This window comes from Peromyscus californicus, unplaced genomic scaffold (assembly GCF_007827085.1).
Source record: "Peromyscus californicus insignis strain IS unplaced genomic scaffold, ASM782708v3 Scaffold_11__1_contigs__length_118956290, whole genome shotgun sequence".
Taxonomy (NCBI): domain Eukaryota; kingdom Metazoa; phylum Chordata; class Mammalia; order Rodentia; family Cricetidae; genus Peromyscus; species Peromyscus californicus.
This window is the reverse complement of record NW_026294402.1, coordinates 65,107,581-65,125,476: the sequence shown is the minus strand read 5'-3', so window position 1 is coordinate 65,125,476 and position 17,896 is coordinate 65,107,581. Positions and strand designations below refer to the sequence as shown.

The following is a 17,896-nucleotide window of genomic DNA, read 5'->3' as shown; positions in this document are numbered from 1 at the left end:
AAGAATTAGATGCAGAAACCTTTTTGGCCCCTCCTGGCCTCCTTCAGCAGCCACACTGGCTAATATCCTGTTCTATTAAAAGCAGACTGGAGAGGAAACCCATATGTGGTTTTATCTGAGGGGGGCTATTTTTAATCTTTGCAAACATTTCCAGTTTACAATCAGTTGTCTGCTTGGCACACTGGTTGTCATCCATCATTCACTCACTGCAGGGAGCAATTCCTGCAAGTGAGTTGAACTGGAGGGGCTGAGGGGCTGCTGCACTATGAGGAAACCGCCTGGTTCAGTTCAGCAAAATTGCCCCATTTTGCCAAGGCCAGCATTTGAGATGAAAAACCAAACTGAGCCACAGGCATGAAAATGTCCTCTCTGGGAGTTTACTGCTAAGTAGGACAGAACAGTAAACAGTATTTAATGAGCTAATGTCATTTGAAAACCTCCCACTGGCAGGAGGTCCCAACTGGCCTGGCCTGTCTCTACCCCTCCATTCCTGTCTGTCTACAAGCCATTCAAAATTCCTCTCTACAAATTGTGTGACTGGGAATCAGTCATCTTCACAGCCTCCAGGTCCACAGGTGGCCGGGACCTGGACTCCCCTGGTCACGCCTGACACTCAGGCTGGGTGGGGACCGTTTCTTTCACCCTTTTGTAGGATCTTAGAATTTGAGCAAGGAAAACATAAATTACAAAAAGCCCCAAGGTTGCAAACTGGCCCATTTTGATACCAGACGGACTTGGCCAGTCTCTGGATCATCTAGCACACTTTAAGCATCCAAGCTGCCCTCCAAATCCACCCGCAGTAAAACACCGCGTTGTCTAGCTACTTACACAAAAGCCCACGTCATGCCCCTCAGTTCCGTCTTCCCCTGTCAGGTCTGCTGACTTCTTGGTGTTTTCTTTGTTTGTTTGTTTGCTGTTTTTATGCGTTGTTGTTGTTGTTGTTGTCTGAGACAGGGTCTCTATAGTCCTGAAACTCACTCTGTAGATCAGGCTGGCTCCAGACTCACAGAGATCTGCCTCCCTCTGCCTTTAGAGTGCTGGGATTAAAGGCGTGCACTGAAAGAACAGGCCCTGATACTGTTTTTCTTCAGTGCTGGCGACAGAAGCCAGGGCCTTCTATATGCCGGACAACTGCTCTCCTGAGTTTTTGTTTTTAAACAGGGTCTCACCAGCCACGGTGGGCAGGATGTGTGCAGATGTGCGTGCAGGATGTGTACAGATGTGTGCGCAGGATGTGTGCAGATGTGTGTGTAGGTGTGTGGACAGGTGTGGGCAGATGTGGGTGCAGGTGTGTGTGGACAGGTGTGGGCAGATGTGGGTGCAGGTGTGTGTGGACGGGTGTGGGGAGATGTGGGTGCAGGTGTGTGTGGACAGGTGTGGGCAGATATGGGTGCAGATGTGGGTGCAGGTGTGTGTGCAGGTATTCATGCCCACATGGAGGTCAGATGGGGAGTATCTTCCTCTTTTGCTCCCTGCCTTATTATTTTGAGACAGGATCTCTCAGCAAACCTGAAGCTCACTGTTTTGTCTAAACTGGCTTGTCTCTGTCCTCCAACACCATGAGAACAGGCACACATGGCCTTGCCCAGCTTTCACGGGGGTGCTGGGGGTTTGAACTCGGGTCCTCTTGCTTTCAAGCACTCTTAACCGTGGAGCTTGTTTGGTTGGTTGGTTGGTTGGTGGGTTGGTGGGTTGGTGGGTTGGTTTTTGTTTTTAAACAGGGTCTCACTACATTAGCTCAGACAACTGCAGCATTCCCACCAAAATGAAAGGCTCGGGCATCTGAGGCACAGGGCCCTTTCACAGCTTCATGCCTCTCCCGAACCCTCAGCCAAGGAACCTTAGCCATGGTTTCCTGCAGTGGGTTTTAAGAGCACTTCACTGTGCTGACAGTTCCACACTCCACTTCTGTCTTTCAAGATAGAGATGTCGGTGCAGTTTTAAAGAACATCTACACTTCCACACAGCAGAGAGAAATACAAGCATTTAAAGAACGTCCACACTTCCACACAGCAGAGAGAAATACAAGCATTTTCCCCATTAAGTTTCTTATTTTGATTTGGGGGGGGAGGCGTCATCCTTGGATATTGCTCCCTGGGAGCTGTCTACCTTGCTCTTAGAGACAAGATCTCCCTCTGGCTTGGAGCTCGTCAAGTAGGCTAGGCATTTTGGGCCAGCCAGCCCCAGGGATCCACTCCTCTCTGCCTCCCTACCTGTGAGAGTCCTAAAGCATGCCACCAGACACAGCTCTTTTTTTGTAATGTGAGTTCTGGAAATGGAACTCGGGTCCTCGTGGTTTTGAGGCAGGCAAACTAACTTCCCAGCCTTCCCATGAAATTTTAAGAAGGGATCACAACCAATCCAGCATTTCACAAAACATCACCCAGGCAGAATGGACTTGGGATGAGAGCCTGGACGCAAAACTAAAGGAGAGAGAAGTCGCCCTGAAGAGTGAGTGATCAGAAGAAAAGCTGAAATGTGCAGAGCTGGATGATCTTCGCAGAGAGAGTGAAATAGAATCCCGAAGGCGACAACTTGCAGCTGTGAGATTCAAAAAGGTGGAGTCAGGGCTGGCTTCAGGCGAGCACTAGACTGTTAGCTTGAGGAGGAGAGCGAGGAGGACCCAGCTAGAGACAAGGCGATGGTAGACAACATCCAAGCCTGGGAGCGGAGCATCGCAGGGTTCCGTTAGGCAGACCATTGGCAGGAACAAAGCCAAGGACAGACTGAGGAATCCTGAGGGGCAGAGCAACTGTGATGGAATCCGGCAGCTCGCTCCACCTTACACCTGCAGGATCCAGAGCCTCCTTTGCCAAAGGACTCTTAAATACTACTGCCGAAGAGCGCAGAGCGCGCTGATGGCGAACTCTTAAATACCACTGCCGCAGAGCGCGCCGATGGCGACTGGATTTACAGCCTCAAACAAGGCGGACAAGTGCCTCATTGTCTCAGAGGAACAGACAATGCTTGATCCCTCCCTCACTTAGAGAAGTGCTAAGCAAGGCTGGGCCCAGGAGGACAAAAGTTTCAGGGGTGGGAGGAGAGCGCTCTTCTTGTTTCCATGGCCTTTGTTTTCTCACTCGAGCGGAGCGGTGCAGAGTGTATGCTTTTCCCGGGCTTCCTAGGCTCCATCTCCCCCTTGGAGGACTGGTGGACTGCTGAGGGGTTTTTATTTGTTGGTTGATTGGTCAACTTGACCCAAGCCAGGGTCATTTGGGAAGAAGGAACTTCAGCGGAGAAAATGTCCCCATCAGATTGATCTGTAGGCAAGCCTGTGGGGGTATTTTCTTGATTAATAATGAATGTGAGGGGTCCCAGCCCACAGTGGGTGGTGCCACCCCTGAGCAGGTGGTCCTAAACTATGTAGGAAGCTGTGTAAAAAAGCAAGCTGAGGGGGCTGGAGAGATGGCTCAGGGGTTAAGAGCACTGGCTGCTCTTCCAGAGGTCCCGAGTCCAATTCCTAGCACCCACATGGTGGCTCACAACCATCTGTAATGGGATCTGATTCCCTCTACTGGTGTGCATGAAGACAGGTCACTCATATACATAAAATAAATATTTTTTTTTTTTTTAAAGCAAGCTGAGCAAGCCACGGGGAGCAAGCCAAAAGCCAGTGTCCTCCATGGCCTCTGCTTCAGTTCTTGCCTTGAGCTCCTGCTCAGATTTACCTCCGTGGTGGGCTGTGAGCTGTAAGATAAACTCCTTCTTCTCGAGCTTCTTTTGGTCTGTGTTTTATCAGAGTAATAGCAAGCAGACTAAAACGATGGGCAAGAGGCTTTGTGGGGCGAGGAGGGACACCCCGAGGAGGATGTGGTTGGTGCGACACAGTGGGGATGGGTGAGAGAGAGAACTGGAAGGAAGAGGCTAACCCAGCCTGTGCGTACCCCTACTTCCACTTCTCAGTAAAGAAACACGGAGCACAGAAACCTGCCTCAGAGCCCAGTCACTCGAAGCCACCAACTTCCTTCTTAAGTGTCCTCGACTAGTAAATGCTAATTTTATAATTAACACCCATGAATTCTCCACCAGGGTAATAATAGGAATTCAGTGATTTGCATAAAGTCCGATTTGTATTTGACATCCTTCTGTTTGCAATCACAGGAGACTATTAACCCTGAGTGTGTGATGGAGGCTGCGACGCTGTGTTTCTGATCAGTCGGGAAACAGCACCTATTGCTGGCATGCATTCACTTACCTGACTGGTTTAAGGTTTCTCAGGATCCTCCAGACAGTCTTTTATTTATTTATTTTTAATTATTACTTTTGCCAGGTGGTGGCGGCAGCCATGCATGCCTTCAATCCCAGCACTCAGGAGGCAGAGGTAGGCAGATCTCTGAGTTCAAGGCCAGCCTGATTGATCTACACATCGAGTCCCAGGACACTCCCAGGAGATGGTTCTCTCCCTCTGAGTGGATCCCAGGGATCAGACTTAGGCTGTCATGCTTGATGACAAGAGTCTTTACTCCGCCAACCGTCTCACTAACCCCCAAAAGTTAATTTAACTGACTCCTTACTTTCAATTCCCTTCTCCCTCTTTATTAGGCTCTATTTCCAAGCATTTCCAGTCAGTGCAGGTTCAAAATGGGCCTAGACTGTGAGTCAGCAGACTGGGATTCCAGGGTCAGCTCTGCTATTAAGTTGTTAAGGGACCTAGGGATGGAGGACAGGCCACTTAAAATTATCTGGGTACCAGAAGCTTACTTGGGGAGGTCAAAGATCATTTTGAGGATTTATGGACCTTCTTTCTAGGAAAAAAATGTAAATATGAACATAGATTTCATAGATGCCTCTCTAGTAGTTTCTGGATAGTTCTCTCTCTCTCTCTCTCTCTCTCTCTCTCTCTGTGTGTGTGTGTATGTGTGTGTAATGGGCATGGCCAGAGGAAGACATCAGGCATCATGCTCTATGGTTCTATCTAATTCCCCAAAGACAAGGCTTCTTATGGGATTTGAAGCTAAGCTGGTAGCCAGAAGCTCTGGGGATCTTCCTCCCTCCCCCTCCCTCCCCCAGTGCTGGAGTTGCAGGCACACATGTGGCCACACTTGACTTTTTACCTGGGTCCTAGGGATTTGAACTCAGGTCCTCACTCTTACCGCTGGAGTCATGGCCCCACACCGACTTCCAATACATTTCTAACCTGACATATTCTAGATTTAGGGTCATCTGATCACTCATAGAACTAGGCGTTCTTTTCACAGCTGATGCTGGCACAAATGAGGAGGGACGAAGAAGCTAAGAACTGCCAACTTTTTCCCTACCATTTACACCTAAATGTAGTGCCTGAGTAGAGCTAAGATTGCAGGACCAGGGAGACACCCTGTCCTATAGATCATGATAGCAAATGCCAAGGTATACTGCCAGACGCCCTGTGAATGACACTGGACCACACTGTGGGAAGTCCGTTTAGTGACCAGAGATGTCCACACAATTCTGTAAAACAAGGGCTCTCCTGTTATAAGTCAAAGGAAGTCACCAGCTTTGGTCGCCTCGGACACACTCCTTCCCAGCCAAGGAGCACCAAGTGCCAAATAGAATAAGCATTTGTGGATGAAATGTTATGTATGCTAGCTCTGATTGGGGAAGGTGAGAACAGAGAGTTATCATGAGTTAGTTTTCTTTCCACTGGTGTAGTTCTAAATAAAAGAAATGGGTGTGGTGTAGCACATGCCCACGACACTAGTAATTCTGGCACAGGGGACGGAGGCAGGAACTGTGAGGTGGAGGCCAGCCTGGGCTACAAAGTGAGACTCTGTCTCAAAAAAAATTAAAAGAGATAAAATAAAGGGAGAGAGAGAGAGAGGGAAACGACAGAGAGATTTGTAGACTAATGGTTTTTTGAGGTCCTCTGAACAAAAATGACGTAATCCTATATACTCCATGTGTTGTACAGGAGCCTGCAGATGGCACACTCTGCAGCTCACATGATATGGAAGAGACACAGGTTATTTTGAGAATCATCTTATAGTCCAGAGACATGCTTTCCAGCCAAGGAAAATATGTATTTTTGTCTGTATGAGGAATATTTTTCTCCACATGGACGGCTCAGTGCTGGCTAGAAAGGCAGCATCGGGCAGCAAGAAGTCTTGTCTTCACCTTGGACGGGCAATGAGTTCCAGTCTTTAGTCTAAAAGGACAGTTGGTCTGTCTGGCTTGGCGTGACTCAGGGTACTCTAAGTTTGGGCTCAGTTACACGCTTGTCATTTTCCCAGTGTTCCCTTTAGTAGACAGAAACTACTTTTTCTTTTTGTTGTTAACTATCGCTTTGACCTTTTCTTTTCAACAACAAGGAAGCAATTTTGGAAGGAGACGGAGAGGTCTCTAATTGCCTTCCTGCCTTGGAAAAAGCCGCAGAGGATGTTTCAGGAGCAACGCTGGCGCATCTGTTGCACACAGAAGCTCAAAAGGCGCAGCTTCTGGGATTGCTCCCACCCCAGTTCAGTCAGTCAAACAAGGAAAGATGGCGGTGGTGGAGGAACTCGACCTCAGGCCTCTGGGAGTCCATTCTTCACTGATACTTGGTGCAGACATGTGACTTGCTTGGGCCAGTGAGGACAACAAAGGTAAATCCGACGCAAACAAAGTTCAGAACATTTTTGTGTATTGGCCCTCACACTCCCTGCTGCTCTTGGTGACACTGTGATGTCACTAGTCTGCTGTGACATCCCCGTGGCTGCAGCTAAAGTGGGCCAGCTGCCAGGCAGGTGAGTGAGGCCAGCCTGGATCACGCATTCCCAGCCAAGCCACCAGCTGACCACAGAAGTCTAGATGGGAACTGGCCAGCTAATATACAAAATCCTGAGAAATAATACAAGTTTATTATTTAAATCACAGTGTCTGGGACGAGTTGTTACATCAAGAACATACACACACACACACACACACACACACACACACACACACACACACACACACACACGCTGGAGCAAAGATGACTAACGGATGATAAGTTAGAGTCCTAAGCAACACGGTACACGCGCCCTGGGTGACTCTATACAACACTCAGTGGGGACTTACTCTTGACGTCACCTTACTATGTCAAGTAATTAAAATAACCTAATGGAAGTCCAACATGGACCGTTCACCTTAATATCCACCATCTCAAAAATAACATTTGCTCCATACAACTCTAGGAATGGTTTTGTGTGGGTTTCACAGCTTTCTGCAGCTCCTAAAATTATACAAAGAATTGTATGTATGTGTTTATATGCATTTTTTCTTAATTGGAAAAAGATGTTAAAACACACAGAATAACAAAGAAATAACCTAGCACATGCTGCCTAAAATCAATGCTATTTAATCACATTTGCATTCTATCTCTTTTTAAGTAGAAAGCATATAAAATATTACAGGTATATGAGCCCTGTGGGTCTTCCCAGCTCACAGCACATAGGGCAGACACTTAATACATACTGGTGAGCCAGGAAAGGCGCAGGGCACATAATGACTATTGACCATGGGGGTTGTGGCCATTTTAACACTGTTGCTGATTTCCTAAGGGGGCTGCCTGAATTTCTTCTCCCCATCTCCTACAACCTTCAGGCTCCAGAAACCTTATTTTACAATCCCAAGGCTGTAACCAATGAAGAAGGTGAGCCCTGTGCTCCAGCTGATAATTAGAGGTTGAAGGAAGTGACGTTGCCGGAAGTACAGAGTATTGCCGAGAAAACTGGATCAATAACAAGCTGGACCAGCTCTCTGGGGTTTTAGAAATGAATAGGAGGGCAAGATAATGAAAGGAAGAAATTGTAAACAAGTATTTGTCATTAGACCTGACTCCTGAAGATTTCCAATCCAAGACTATCAAAAAGGCGGGCCAAGCCAGGCGGTGGTGGCACACGTCTTTAATCCCAGCACTCAGGAGACAGAGGCAGGTGGATCTCTGAGTTCAAGGCCAGCCTGGTCTACAGGACAGCCAGGGCTACACAGAGAAACCCTGACTCAAAAAACCAAAAGAACAAGCAACCCCCACCCCCACCCCCCAAAAAGATGGGCCAGTACCTGGTGTAATTGATGGTCCCCTTCAACAAGAGGTGTAAGGCTCATGGAAGATGCTTGGGACCCTCAAGGATGTGGTTTGGAATGAACAGACCATCTAGTGCACCTGCTCCTTGGCAGAGATCACTTTCTAGACCCCAAAGAAACAGACTATCACCAGGGAGCCATGATGAACTTGCAAGCAAGCTCCTGGAGTGGAAGATTCAGAGATCGAGAAAGAGGACACAGAGAACCACACGAATGTGCTGAAAAACTGGACCAAGGAAGAGCCTGAAGGAACAGACTTGCTGTGGTAGCTGCAGCTGCACAGACTGTCTTTAAAGCAAGGGCAGGAACAGGAGCATGAAGACAGGGAGGAAGCAGCTTTGGTGGAGAGACTCAGAGAACAAAGCCTACTAGAGGACCCAGACTCAAGGGCAACGCCAGCGGCCACTGTGCCCTGGCTGGCCTTCTGCCTGACCCTCAACTACTGTAGAGGAGGCTCCAGAGGCTAAAAGGAAGACAAAGGGGTCCAAGGAACACCAGCAGCAGGTACCAGCTATCAGGCACCAGCATGGTAAAACAGACAGAGCTGAACCCCGGAACAAGGCACCTGGGATGAAATAACAGGCAGAGGGAGGCTGGCTCTGCTCCCAGATGCCTGTCCCTGCATCCCTGAGACAACTAGGCATTTGTTCACACAGTGAAGGAGTGGCAGCTACTCAGCCCTCAACTGAGTCCCCGACCAGGATCTTCCCTACATCAAGGGTCACATGTTCCTTTTCAGCTACGGGGAAGGCCACAGGACCTGGTAATTGGGGTAGAAGACCTTGACACCAATGACAGCCATGCCTAGGCAGGCCACCGTCATCCTCCATTTCTTGTAGGGCCTGCAGGATCAGTGAGAGTTTCAGCCGAGGGACTCAGCTTCTCTCCATTCTCTCACCAATTCTTACATCACCTCTAGATCTCAGCCTCCGCCCCCCGCCCCCAAAAATATGTTTAAGGCATCTCTCAGCTGAGACTTGCAGAAGAAACTGAAAGTCTTGTCTTGTGCCACCCTGTAGGTGGTGGCAGGATTGGGGGACATAGGGGTGAGCTTCCACATCATCAACACACATTTGGAGGTCAGAACCTAGGGATATGAGAGTATGTATACCCCAAGCCTGTTCCAACTGTACATACACCAAAAAGGGAGCTCCCCATCCCCAGAGTCACAGAAAAATGAGCAGCCTATCACAACGGCAGTTGTAGTGAGTGCCAGGGCAACTTTTTTGTTTTGTTTGGTTTTCGAGACAGGGTTTCTCTGTGTAGCTTTGCGCCTTTCCTGGAACTCACTCTGTAACTCAGGCTGGCCTCGAACTCACAGAGATCCACCTGCCTCTGCCTCCTGAGTGCTGGGATTAAAGGCATGCGCTGCTGCCACCACCGCCCGGCGTAGGACAACTTTTCCATGTACACATTTATGGAGGAGATTTTTCTACAGTTATGATTTAGGTTTGGCTATCAGGCTACATGGAAGTATTATTCCACTAGCAAAAACCATGAATATGTCTACCAAGGTGAAGGATTTATAAAATAAATGGGGGAAAATACAGAGCATGAGTGATATATTTGCTTCTTAATTACAACGGCATAAAAACAGTGTGTGTTGGAATAGATTGGAAGGAAATCCAAAGACATAAAATAATTACTGTGTTGCAGGGCAATGGTATTACCGGTGAATGTTTCAGACTTTATTTCGTATAATCTTTTACAGTTTAAGAGGCAATGAATCAAAAATAACAAGCTTTCATCTTCAAGTGGGCCTTCCTGAAAGGGCTCAGAAACTAAACTATCTTGGTTATGTCTAGACTGTTGAGAAAATAAGATTCTAATCCATCCCCTTCTTAGACTGAGATCAAGAAAATTTGTGCTCTGCCACCAGCTAGCTCAGCGCAAACCCAGAGCCTTCAAAAGTCATTCAACTGGATGGCCGACTCTCCTCCAGCCCTGCTCCTTGCTCTTTGAAATAGAGTTTCGTGTGTTCCAGATTGGCCTCAAATCCCCTACACAGCCAAAGATGAGCCTTGGGCTCCCTCCCGCAGAACTGTATCACCACCTCCATCCACCACCTGAGTTCTGGGATTCTAGGCATGCACCAGCACACCAGGTGTATGTGGTGCTGAGAATCAGATGCAGGCATGCCGGCCAAGCATTCTGCTGATGGAGCTGCATCCCCAGCCCCAGACTACTCTCTATGAAGGCTTGGGCTCCTTTGTTTTCATTTCATGTGTGTGTGTGTGTGTGTGTGTGTGTGTGTGTGTGTGTGTGTGTGTGTGTGTGTGTGTATGCATTGTGTGGGCACATGTAGAGGCCAGAAATATATGTAGGGATATCTTAGTCACTCCACCTTATTTTTTGAAACATGGTCTTTCACTCAAATTGGAGCTTCATGTTTCAGCTAGACTGGCCAGCCAGTGAATCCCTAAGACCTGCCCCCTACACCGATGCTGCCATACCAGGCTTTTCCATGGGTGCTGGGGAGCTGAGCTCAGGTCTTGATGTCTGCACGCAAGTCCTTATCCACTGAATCGTCTCCCCAGGCCCCCTCTCTCTGTGAAAGTTTAAGACAGAAATCTTAAGCTCTTTTTGGGCGTTCTAGAAGGTGCCCTACGCCTTTTCTCTCTACAATGCCGTGTAAGACTGGTAGGTACGAGTGAATGTTAATACATGTCAGAATTCTAAATACCCAAGAGATCAAGGACTGCCTTCACACTGCTCTTATATTTAATTCTTAAGGAGAAGGATCTACCTGCCTCTCGTCCTCCACAGCCTGCTCTACACAAAGCTGCACACCCACAGTAGGGTGTGTGTCCCCTCCTCAGAGGCAGAAAAGTGGAAGCTGAGAGGGACCAGGTACAGAGCCCTGTGAGTAGGATGGCACTGCCTTTCAACCTCTACGGACACATGTACACAGAGAGATAAAGTTGGAAGGAGAAAAATGAAAAAACAAAACTGAAATGTCTTTGAATAATGACAATACTGCTATTCTGAAGGCGGGACCTCAGAAGCGAAGGCCAAGTCCATGTAGACATACAGTAAAAGGCCCAGGGCTTGTCAAAACCAGTGCTGTTATTTTAGGAAACGATCTGTAAATTCTGCTTGTCTTGATAAAACTGTCAAAAAAATACGTTAAAAAAAAAATTCTGCTAGGATGACCAAAAAACTCTTGGCTATGCCAAAATAAATGCTGCAGCACAAAATTCAGAACATGATTTGCTTGCTATTATTACAGAATGAGCTTAAAGGGCTAAGATGTTTATTTTTAATACCATTGGCATTTAACCTTTAACCTCTTATTTGCTCTGTAAATGTCAAGTCCAAGCAAAGTGGGAAATAAAAATATCAGGGTCTAGGGATGTGGTTGGGCAACACTGTGCTCGTCCTGTATACACTGGGTGGACCCTAAGCACTGCAAAAATAATCAACAGAAAATAAAATAAGCCAAGCAGTGGTGGCGCACACCTTTAATCCCAGCACTCAGGAGGTAGAGGCAGCCAGATCTCTAGTTCAAGGCCAGCCTGGTCTACAAAGTAAATTCCAGGACAGGGACAGCCAGAGCTACATATTAAGATCCTGTTTAAAAAAAAAAAAAAGCAAAAACAAAACAAAACAAAGGAAAGAAAATAGTATTGAGAAAAATTCAATCACATAATGGTAAAAATATAAGTTGCTGTATCTTTGTCAAATATGTGTTAACTATGTATAATACACACACACACACACACACACACACACATCTGCAAATAATGGGTCTGGAGAGATGACTTAGCAGTTAGGAGCATTGGTTGTTCTTGCAGAAGACCCAGGTTTGATTCCTAGCATCCACATAGTATGGCTCACAGCCATCTGTAACTCCAGTTCCAAAGCCTCTGATGCCCTCTGCTTGCCTTCTCAGGCACCAGGCATGGACATGGACATGGACATGGACATGGTACACAGACATACATACAGGCAAAACACCCTTTAATATATATTAAATATTGTATATATTATATAATAATAAATTAATATATAATACATATAAATTACTCAAACTCAAATCTGGAAAAGCATAACTGAATGTACCTACATATCCCACTGTGAGGTCTAGAGCATCTTACAGTTGTTTAGATGTTTCAAAATATTTCTGCATGTTATAGCCAGATATATATGTGATATATATGTATCACATGCCTACAATGTAGTGGTTCTCAACCTGTGGGTCGTGACCCCTCCACCAACCCTCTATCTGCAAAAACATTTATATTATGATTTGTAACAGAAGCAAGATTACAGTAGCAACAAAAATAATTGTACGATTGGGGGTTCACCACAACATGAGGAGCTGTATTAAAGGGTCACAGAGTTAGGACAGTTGAACAGAGATGCTGATAAAAAGCTTCCACATGTCCTTGCCAAGCACTGGAAGCCTAGTCCTCTCTCACCAGTAGCTGAGAAGCACTGCTTGGTCTTTGGTCTCACGTGACTTCACGACACACTGGGAGCAGAGGAATCTGTGGTTCCTAAAATGCTTACAGATGCTTGCTCTCTGGCCTGAAGGAGAACTCTTGAAATACACCTCAAGTTCCTGTGCTTTGGAAGGGGCGAGGAGTAAGGGTTGTCGTGCAGCATTGGGATCTGGGGCACTTCACCAAAACAGAGGGGTGAAGGGTGACAAGAGAAGCTGAAAGTGCAGCCTGGCTGCTCACAAGCCATCTTCACTGTGTCCTGACAGCTCCAATTAGCAGCGGCACGGGGATTTTCCCTGTGTAAGCTGCCAGATTCTGCAGGTACCAAATGCCAGGCAAGCGCCTTCCTTCTCTAGCGAGGCCCCAGGAGAAGGTGTGGATACAGAACACTGACATCATTGCCGGGTATGCAGCTGCCGTTTAGACCTTCTGGCTAGCAAGTAGATGGAGGAAGGAAGCACTGTGGTTCCCGGGACACCACACGGAGCTCGTAGCAGCTGCAAGCAGATGACCCACAGATGAGCATGCTTGGCCTTTCCTCGACTATCAGGGAACTTAAAAATGAGCAGTGCCAGCACGAGATCTAGAGTGCTGCTTGTCTACAACAAGACAGCCTGGTAACATGGCCAGTGTAACTAGGGGACATGTGGTCCTTGTTTATTCTCCAGAAGACAGATTGTGTCTTGGCCTCCAGAGTCACTGGAGTTCCTACCAGCGGAATCCTCAGCAGAGATGTGGACCGGATGGCCTTCACCTTCCCATGCCTCGTCTCTGTCCATCCAGTGCCCACTGGGCTTCTCCTCCAAGAGAGCAAGTCCTAGGCTGGCTCACTGCACTCACCCCGACAGAGAAGCATTCTGAACCAGCTTTCCTTAACCTTCCCTTGGCCATCAAACTGACCCCCTCCTCTCCAGTTTAGTTGAATTGTATCATTTTGGCCAGGGGACTTCTAGAATCTGATAAACTAATCAATGGAAATGAACTAGACTGACTTCCCTGAAAACCTTCCAAATGGATTCCAGGCTTATTAAATACACACCAGCCTCTACCCTGGGGAACCTAACTTACCCAGGGTCAGCTGTCTACCAGATCCCTAAGTTACAAGTTAGTGCTGCAGCCAGATGTGGTTTGATCCCAGCACTCAGGAGGCAGAGGCAGGCAGATCTCTGAGTTTGAGGCCATCCTGGTCTACAGAGCAAGTTCCAGGACAGCCAAGGCTCCACAGAGAAATCACATCCCACCAAAATAAATAAACAAATCAGTGCTGTGTTTGTGTGTGCTATACCTGCTAGTGCCTGAGGTATAATAAGCAGTAAAGAAAAGGGACTATAACTTAGACCCTTGCAAAGATAATGGCCAGGTGAGACTTACTCAGTTACCTCTGCATACTTGGTTCACAGAAACCCCATGAATCATACTTTCTGGGGCCAAAATAGAAAGCAGACTCACAGACATAGGTTTTAGTCTATCACATAGCAAACAGACCATGGCCACCAACGGAACTTTCCTGTCACAGACGACAAAGCCAGAGTCCATGAAGGAAGTCATACACTGCTGTTTATTAGAGCAAACAGGATATTTGTAGACTCTTCTAATCAACACCCACCCAGATACGATGACGTATGGGGATGGGTTGGCTTGTTTGGGTTTTTTTTTCCACCTCTTCAAGTCTTCTAATGAAAAGGGTAACAATAACGATGGCCTGGTAATAGAGTCTGGGTTTCCCAAGATGAGCTAGTGTCCCATAGTGAGCATTCATGAGGGAGAAGTGAGCTGTACATGGTATTCATGAATCTGAAGTGAATTTTCATCAGGAGGTCATACACCCCGGAAGTCATAGGGCCTTAGGTACAGATAGTCTAATTTGCTCACACACACACACACACACACACACACACACACACACACACACACACAATTAGTTACTTTTCTTATTGTGACAAATTTCCCTGACAAACGTAACTCCGGGAAGGGCTTGTCTGAGCTGATGGAGGGGATACAGTCCAATCAACGAGACAGAGGCATGGTGGTCAACACTAGAGGCAGCCGTCACATTGTACCGCCAGGCAGGAGGCAGGGACAACCGCTGGTGCTCAGCTCTCATTTTCCTTTTTATTCAGCCTGGGACCACAGTCCATGGATCGGACTGTGCCACCATGGAAAGATTGGGTCTTCCAGCCTCTAGTAACCTCAGCTAGAAACTCTCAGATACGCCCAGAGGTTTCGTTCTGTGACGATCTTGAATCCCATCAGCTTGCCAATCAAGAGTAGGCGTCATGCAAGCACACGGAAGAGTTCACAGTACAGGTGTTCTTCCTGCGGCATGGCCAAGGGCCTGTGCTCTGTGGTAATTCTTGGCCACACCCACCAAGGGTAATGGCCCATCCCTTCCTGTCCTGAGCAGCTGAGGGATTCAACTGGGCAGGCCCAGACAAATGCAGAGCACAGAAGTTCCATTCAGCCTTAAGACTTCTTACGTAAACACTGAGCATTCTCACTGGGCTCCTAACTATCCGAGATGTGGGTACTCTGTTCTCAGGCAACTCCACACAGCTGATAAGACCACTCAAACTTTCAAGTCCTGGAAGAAACAATCCCTTTAATTTTTGTCCAAAGGACTCCAGACACCAGAGTTCTGTCCATGGCACATCTATTTCAGGACAGGCAGCTGTTTCAAGTTTTCTGAGCAGTGAATTGTGGCCCGGGCATCCATATCTGAAGTACAGATAGCCTCTTAGTGGCCCTTAACATGCCCATCTGTGCTGATGGCAGGGAGCCCACGAGGAGGTGACTATACCCTGTCTACACAGGCATGAAAAGGACTCTAAGACACACCTCCTCCACATCCAATGGATCAACTAGCTACTCCAGCTGCAAGGAGCTAAACTGAGCATGTTTTCCCACGTCTCTGGAAATGACACAGACTAATTGGGGGGTCTACCCAGAAAAAAAAAAGTGAGTTTAACAAAGGAAGTTCATTTTCTCAAGGTACCACATACACAGTTAGGTTCAGTAAAATTCTTTTTAGTCCTTGACATAAACGCATTGATTTTTTTTTTTTTTTTTTTAGAAATATTGAACCATGGAAAGTAATTACAGCAATTCTTAGGCACCAGGACTATCACACTGCTCAAGTTCAAGTGGTCAGAGACACACACACCCCCTCAAACTGCACCCAACCGCAGCTCAGGGTACACGGAGCGTGAACTGACTTCTGAAACCTCAAAACTGAAGGAGGAAGCGTATTTATAAATGAAGTATTCTCTCTCGGGAGCAAAAGGTGACATCATTTTGAACCATGTAAAAAGTAAAAGCTTGGGGCCAGGATGCCTTTTAAAGGTTTCCTTTGTTTTAAATCATCCTTTTGCATAAACAGCGCCCGGGCAGCGGCTGCGTCTAAACTAATGTGGGCTCTGCCCGGCCTGTGCCGCCGATACTTGGCGCTGGGATGGATCTGGGATACAGATTTCTCAAGCGAGCGCTATGCGAGGCTTCACCCTCACCGTCAGTAAACAACGACAAAGTCAGGAGGACAAGTTCCTCCATCAAGAAGCAAGTGTGGAAACTTTGAAGCTTTTTAAAAACTTTTTAAGTTAAAAAAAAAAAAAGTTCTTTTTTTTTTTTTTTTTTTCCCTTTTGGTCCTGGTGGACTGGCCAAAATACAATCTATTCTTTTGTCCTTCTGAAGTAAAGCTACACCACAGCAAAGCCCAGGGGATGTGGCTAAGGTTATTGGGACTGAGAAAGGAGAATGGCTGGGCTGGGGACTCCTCCCGGTAGCGACAAAAATCTCAAATGAGTTAGAGAGAGGCAGTCCGTGCCATACACTCCCTAAATGCCAAGCCGGGAAAGAACAAAACCAGGGGCGCTCTCGGGGACTTGTGGCATGTGAAGCAGGGTGGCGGTCCTCTGGAGCTGGGGACCGGGTGGGGCCCTCAGCAGGAGGTGTTTACCCCACACAGGGACCCTACGGGCCTGGGCCGAGGGCCGGTGTGGCTGCCGCTGTGCGCCATCGTCATAGGGTCCCTGCAGCTCGGGCCACCGCCAGGTGCTCCGCGGTACCTGGCGCCCCCGCCTGTACCCCGCCTTTGTGCAGGCGCGCGGCCCATCATCGGTGCAGACGGGGCTGCCCGGATCCTCCCTGATGCCAGGGGGACAGCTGCGGGATCAGCCGGCCAAGGAGTTCACGCTGGTGCCCGCCCAGGGGAGGGGACCCGAGGGACACAGGCGTGCCCCCCACCTTCCTTGAAGGAGAAAAGGGTCCCCGTCCCGTGGCTGTGTCGGTGAAAACAAATGTGCTCACGCCCTGGCTTCCGACAGCTGCCAGCCACAGCCACACTGCCACCAAAACTTTCCCGGCGCGGAAAGCCACTTCAGAGAGTTTTCCTTGCCCGCCTCGGTCCTTCTTCCCCGCCAAGACCGGGTTTGCAGCAAACAGCAGGAAATCGGCGCTCCAGAAGTGCATACTCCCGCGTCCACCTTCTCCACCCCCTGGCCTGGGCAGCGTGCCCAAGGTAGGTGCCCCGCTCCGGGGCTTCCTGCCCCATCCCAGGGTCAGGCGTCCAGGGACGCGGCGCAGCCAACTCACCATGGTGACTCCCGCCGCGGTCGCGCCTCCGCCGGGTCCCGCTGCCTAGGCACTGGGGTTGGAACGCAGTCTCCTGGGCGAACTTCAAAAGTTGGTTCCCTTCGCCAAAAAACAAGCTCCAGACACCCAAGAACTCACAGGAGCCAATGGAAACCCAGATGGGACTCCATCCAGGCGGGATCCGAGACGCTAGGTGAGGCAAGACTTAGCAGATCTGGTGCACACTCGGACCTGGCGATCCCCAACTGTCTAGAGATGCACCCGATGCGCTCTGCGGGACTGCTTGTCCAGCTGCCCTGCCTGGACCCTCTTTCTCCTAACACTTAATCCGAACTCTTCTCTGGCTCAGCCTGGGCTCGGGCCGGGCAATCTGTCCATAAATGGAGAATTCAGCCCAGGCCTGACCAATCAGAGTTTGTTTTCGCAGCGTCACTCCTCAGGGAAGCCGAGGTAACCAACAAGCGTGGAACTACAAGTTTCCAAAGGACTCTGGATCCTGTAGTCCTGCGGCCTCACTAGCTAGCAGAGCATGCTGCCGCTGTCCTAGCCGTCCCCCAGGGAAACACCCCCAAACCGAGGGGATGAAAACACTCGGGGAGACTAGGAAACTGCTCACGTGTCTCTTCCCTTTAAGGAGAAACTTAGTATCGATTTAGCTCCCAAGTCGCATGATTTTCCTAGAAGTTTTTTTTTTTTAAAGAAATACTTTATCTGCATAAAAGATCAGAATCGTGGCCGCAGTCCAAAGGAAATCCTTTTTTTTTTTTTTTTCCTTTCTGGATCGTAAGGAAAGTCGAAAATATTTCCTCCACCCGTTCTTTATACCTGAATTAATTTCCTT

General features: G+C 48.2%; 1 protein-coding gene across 1 annotated transcript in view; it reads right to left on the bottom strand.

Moving 5' to 3' along the window:
* Myo1e (myosin IE) overlaps positions 1 to 17,418 on the bottom strand; it is a 205,140-nt gene extending 187,722 nt beyond the window's left edge. The window contains exon 1 of the mRNA XM_052713547.1: positions 17,056 to 17,418. Within this exon, the coding sequence (XP_052569507.1) occupies positions 17,056 to 17,058 (3 nt within the window). The 5' untranslated portion in view covers positions 17,059 to 17,418. The remainder of the gene's footprint in view (positions 1 to 17,055) is intronic.
* Between the last annotated feature and the right edge of the window lie 478 nt (positions 17,419 to 17,896).